Raw genomic sequence first — 4,339 nt, 5'->3', positions numbered from 1 at the left:
CAGAGCAACAGTCCATATGTGACACATCACATCACATCAGTAGCACAATTATTTGCTGCATTTTACTGTTTAAATAATAAAGTCTAACATAATGGCAGCACCGAGCGATTATCTGTGCGCTATCGTGAGAGAGGGATCCCCCTCGCTTTCCCTTGAATGACATTTCAGGAGGAAACACATTTGTAACACAGCACGTACAGTAGCTATACACTCTCACTCGCATCACCGCGCCCCCTCTACCCCTCCCCATCCAATTTACCAGCGTGCGACGCATTTAGATTCCTGGGGGTGTAGCCTCACTACATGGTTCTCACATGACTGCACTGCATATTATAACTCAGGTTGGGAGCCAATGGGGTTTCGATGTGGGAGTGACGTCAGGGGGCTGGTCGGTATGTTCACGTATGTGTGTGTGTGTGTGTGTGTGTGTGTGTGTTGCGTAGAAGCCCCCCTCCGTCAGGCAGGCAGCACTCTCGCTCTGTACAGGCGCAGTGAGTGCAGTGTGTGCAGCTCGGCTGGCCTCCCTCCGCACTGAATGGACTAGATTCCCAGCCACGTAAGAAGCACAGCAGCACCACGGGAGAGAGGATGTCCTGCTGAATCAAGGGATAGGCCTGGGAAAGTCGGCCGGCCGTCCCTTCCTTCCTTCCAGCAGCTTAACAGCAGCAGACACACAGGACAGACGACACTTTTCTTCCACTGGACTAGACCAGGAGAAAGAGAGAGGACGTCGACTCCCGCACACAAAGAGCTACAGCGGTGTTCTTGCTCTCTTGCCGGATGGGGTTTTCTCCTGTTGTGGTAGATGACAATCACCGTGCATGGATATGATCCTGGGGAACAAGGCCGTGCACTGACCTGGTACTAGTTAGCCAAGGAAGCTAACTAGTTAGCTCTGCACCTGCTAGCCATCGTTTGTCTGTCAAATTCCGGCTAAAATTCAGCAGCTATAATTAGCCTTGCAAAACGTGCTTTATATATTTTGCTATTTTTTTTTTTTTTGTTCTTCTCCTGTGCCTGCAAGCTGTATCCAAGTAATTGTTTCCGTTTTACGAAACGTGTCATACCATTAACCGGCGAGATAAGCTAGCAAACAGGCTGCGGGTGAACTTAGCCCTCCTCATTCATTGACTTTGAGCCTTTGTTACAGTTTGTGCCTGCTCGCGCCGCTAACGTTCATGAAACTGCAGCAGGTCTGTGCAGCGGGGCTTTCAGTCGGCTTCAGGCACTAACTCTGTCATTTTAGCCTGGCCTTACCTCTTGAATGGAAGACAAAGGGGGGGAAATGAACAGTTGAACTCTGCCAAAAAAAAAAAAAAAAAAAATTTACAGACCCCTTTTTGTTGTATGAAAACCAACGAGCCAGCCTTTTCCTGTTGACAGTCTGCCACAGTCTCCAGCAGCAAGGTGCATTTAAATCAATCCTTCATCCGTTTTATACTTCTATTCAAGATTTACTAAAGTACCATTTGTGACATTGCACTGAGTTTACAACGAAGTGGTGCCATAATCGAGGAGGAGGACAGGATCAAGGAGGAGGAGAAGGCCCCCGGTTTTGTGGAGTTATCGCACTTATTCCTCATGAACATACAGAGGTCAAATCCAATTAACATTTCACGTTATGGGAGATCGCGGCACAAATCGCACGATTTCGAAGAATTGTCTTGCTTAAGGACTACAGAGTTGCACCAGAGTTTCAGTCCCAACCTCGGGTCCCCCAGCCCGCCGGAGACCCCGGACTCCTCGCACTGTATCTCCCGCATCGGGGACTACCTTTTGTTGGAACCACTGGAGGGAGACCACGTTTTCAGAGCCGCCCACCTGCACAGCGGGGAAGAGCTCGTATGTAAGGTTAGTAGGCAACATGGTAGACGTATCCTACCTTTTTCTGCTCCCAGAATAGCTTCTCTACCTTCTCTTAAAATAGGGTTTACTTCACACAGGGGCATGCATTGTGGGAATCACACTACAAGGACACAGTGTTCTTACAAGTTCCTCACCGTTTGCATTCATTCTCACATGAATAGTTCTGGCTTTACTTCGACACGTTAAGACCTAAATGTAATGCACATACTGTGCAGGGAGCCACTGAGTTGGTTTCAGTGGTCTGGCTATTGCAGCAAACCCACACCCGTCAACTTCTTAATAATTGCTTGAATTGTAAATAGAGAGCTGGCACAGCAGCTTAATGGAAAAAGTGAATGGGGCGAGCTGCGTGGTTCGGATTGCATGATGTAACGTTGACAAAGGAGTGAGTAACCACGCACACACACACTCCTCTCCCTGCTATTCTCGCTTTACCCGTGGCTTCTCTCTTTCACAGTGCGATGCTATAATCGCCTTTTCTTTTCACCCTTGCTTTTATATTTGGTGCATGAGCATGGTTATGTTGCACCTTTTGCACCAAATATTAGTGGGTTTGGCCATTTTTTTGAGAAGGGTTGTGCACACAGGGCTAGGGAACTTTGCAAGTTCAGCCAGCAGCTGTGACACTGGCTCCAGCATTGACCCCTTTAACCATAAAAAAAATAAACTGCATTTCCCCTCAAGGTTGAAGACACACTCGTGGCCTTTCCTCACCACATTTATAGCCCATATTGACTTTCGTGTATTACCGATTATAAGGGGCAGTGGGGTTGTCCCTGAGGTACATTCCAGCTTTAAGCAGGCTTAAGTGGCTTGATGAATTGAGACGATAGTTACATGCACTGTTGGACTCATGAGGCATGACATATCCAATAACCCGTACCTTTTGACTCGAGATAATGTTTCGTCATGGCAATAACAAATTAACGGCCTTTGGCACAGCCTGTGAGCTAACTGCCTTTTGACCTCATCTGCTTTGTGCCGCTTTCAATACAGCAGCAATCAATCCCCACTTCCCGGATTGATCATTCCTGCCAAGCTGGAAGCCTAGGTCAAAACCTAAGATCTCGAGAGCTGTGGGGTGTTCTTGTATTGACTGTGAACAGAGGAGCCCTCTCACCTGAACTGGTTGTGCTGAAAGTCAATTGGGGGGGGGGTTACTTATGGAAACAAAATAGGACACTGCAACCCCGGGCTGCAGTACAATACCGTTCACTAACATGATGCTTCAACTTTGCCTCTGTGAAACCTTACTCCCTCTGCCAACAGAGTAAACACAAGTTAGGTGTCACAGAACTGTGGTCGATTGCTCCATTTGCTTAATTTACCAAGGAAGATTTAAAAACTCAGGCAACAAAACAAAACAACCACCAATGAGGACAGCTGCACTCAGAATTCACCCTTAGATTAACAGAAAAAATAGCCGTAGACTGTAAATATAAATGCCTTCCTCTCTTATTATTGCAGTGTCTTGACATTGGCATAACCAGTGGAGTCACTGGCGGGGCCTATTGCCCTGGGCCAGCACCAGCTATCAACAAATCCTTGGGAGATCTTGCTTTGGGGGAGACTCGAGCCTTATGTGTTCTTTGAGAGGAAAGCTATGGGGACATGCACTCTTTTGTCCCGCACCTGCAAGAAGTTGCGGTGAGGGGGACGGAGGCTGCCAGACTCTTCTATCAGATAGCCTCGGCAGTTGGCACATTTGCCACGACAACGGGACTGGTTACCTGCCGTGCACCTCAAAACTGGGGAGGGAAGTTTGTCTTCAAAAATGGAGGGACAGGTGGTTCTGCGACCACCGTTGGTCTCTGTTGATCTCTGTACGATCACTTGTGGACTACTTCTCTGTTTCGTCTGTACACGGTCGTATTGTGATATAAAACAACCAAGGTCGTTTATCATCTGCTGTCATATCTCGCTTACAGCGAGTGATAGTGCTAAAACTGACACAATGCCCAGACAATGACATTCCTCTCCCAGATGTTATGAGAGTACAGGAAACATGAGCCCTTTGTGGTCTCCCCTAGCACTTTTTTTGGTAGTGGGATATGGAACATACAGCATATACAGTATTGGCCATATGGAATCACACCTTGGGGAGGATCATTGCCAGTGCAGTTATTCCAGCAGCGACTGAACTGAAAAGCAGAACAGGAGAAGTTACTAGGACTAGCTTTTGCATGGACAGGTGATCCATAAGACAAGGCTCTTCTACCACTAGTCGCCCTTCAGCAGGAGAAATCGATAGAATCACACTTAACCGGGACACAGATTTACTGACCCCTGGTGGGCGCATTTCAAAATAATGCATTAAAATTCAGGCATCTGGTGCCACAGCCAACCTGGGAGAGACTTTTTTTAATGAATGAACATTATTTAATTTTATTTAATAGATGTCAAGACTTAAAAAAAATGGGTATTAGCTTTTTACTTATGTCAATGCTAATGCTAAAGTTTCTTTTAGAGTAAC

The 4,339-nt window shown here is 46.9% G+C and overlaps 1 protein-coding gene across 1 annotated transcript in view; it reads left to right on the top strand.

Moving 5' to 3' along the window:
• Positions 1-457: 457 nt before the first annotated feature.
• Positions 458-4,339, top strand: part of trib2 (tribbles pseudokinase 2) — an 8,476-nt gene continuing 4,594 nt past the window's right edge. Inside the window, exon 1 of the mRNA XM_035678653.1 lies at positions 458-1,851. Coding sequence (XP_035534546.1) covers positions 1,582-1,851 — 270 coding nt within the window. The 5' untranslated portion in view covers positions 458-1,581. The remainder of the gene's footprint in view (positions 1,852-4,339) is intronic.

This window comes from Morone saxatilis, unplaced genomic scaffold (genome assembly GCF_004916995.1).
Source record: "Morone saxatilis isolate NCDOM2014 unplaced genomic scaffold, NCSU_SB_2.0 Contig7, whole genome shotgun sequence".
Taxonomy (NCBI): domain Eukaryota; kingdom Metazoa; phylum Chordata; class Actinopteri; family Moronidae; genus Morone; species Morone saxatilis.
Note: the sequence above shows the minus strand (reverse complement) of the source record. Positions and strands in the feature narration are given on the sequence as shown.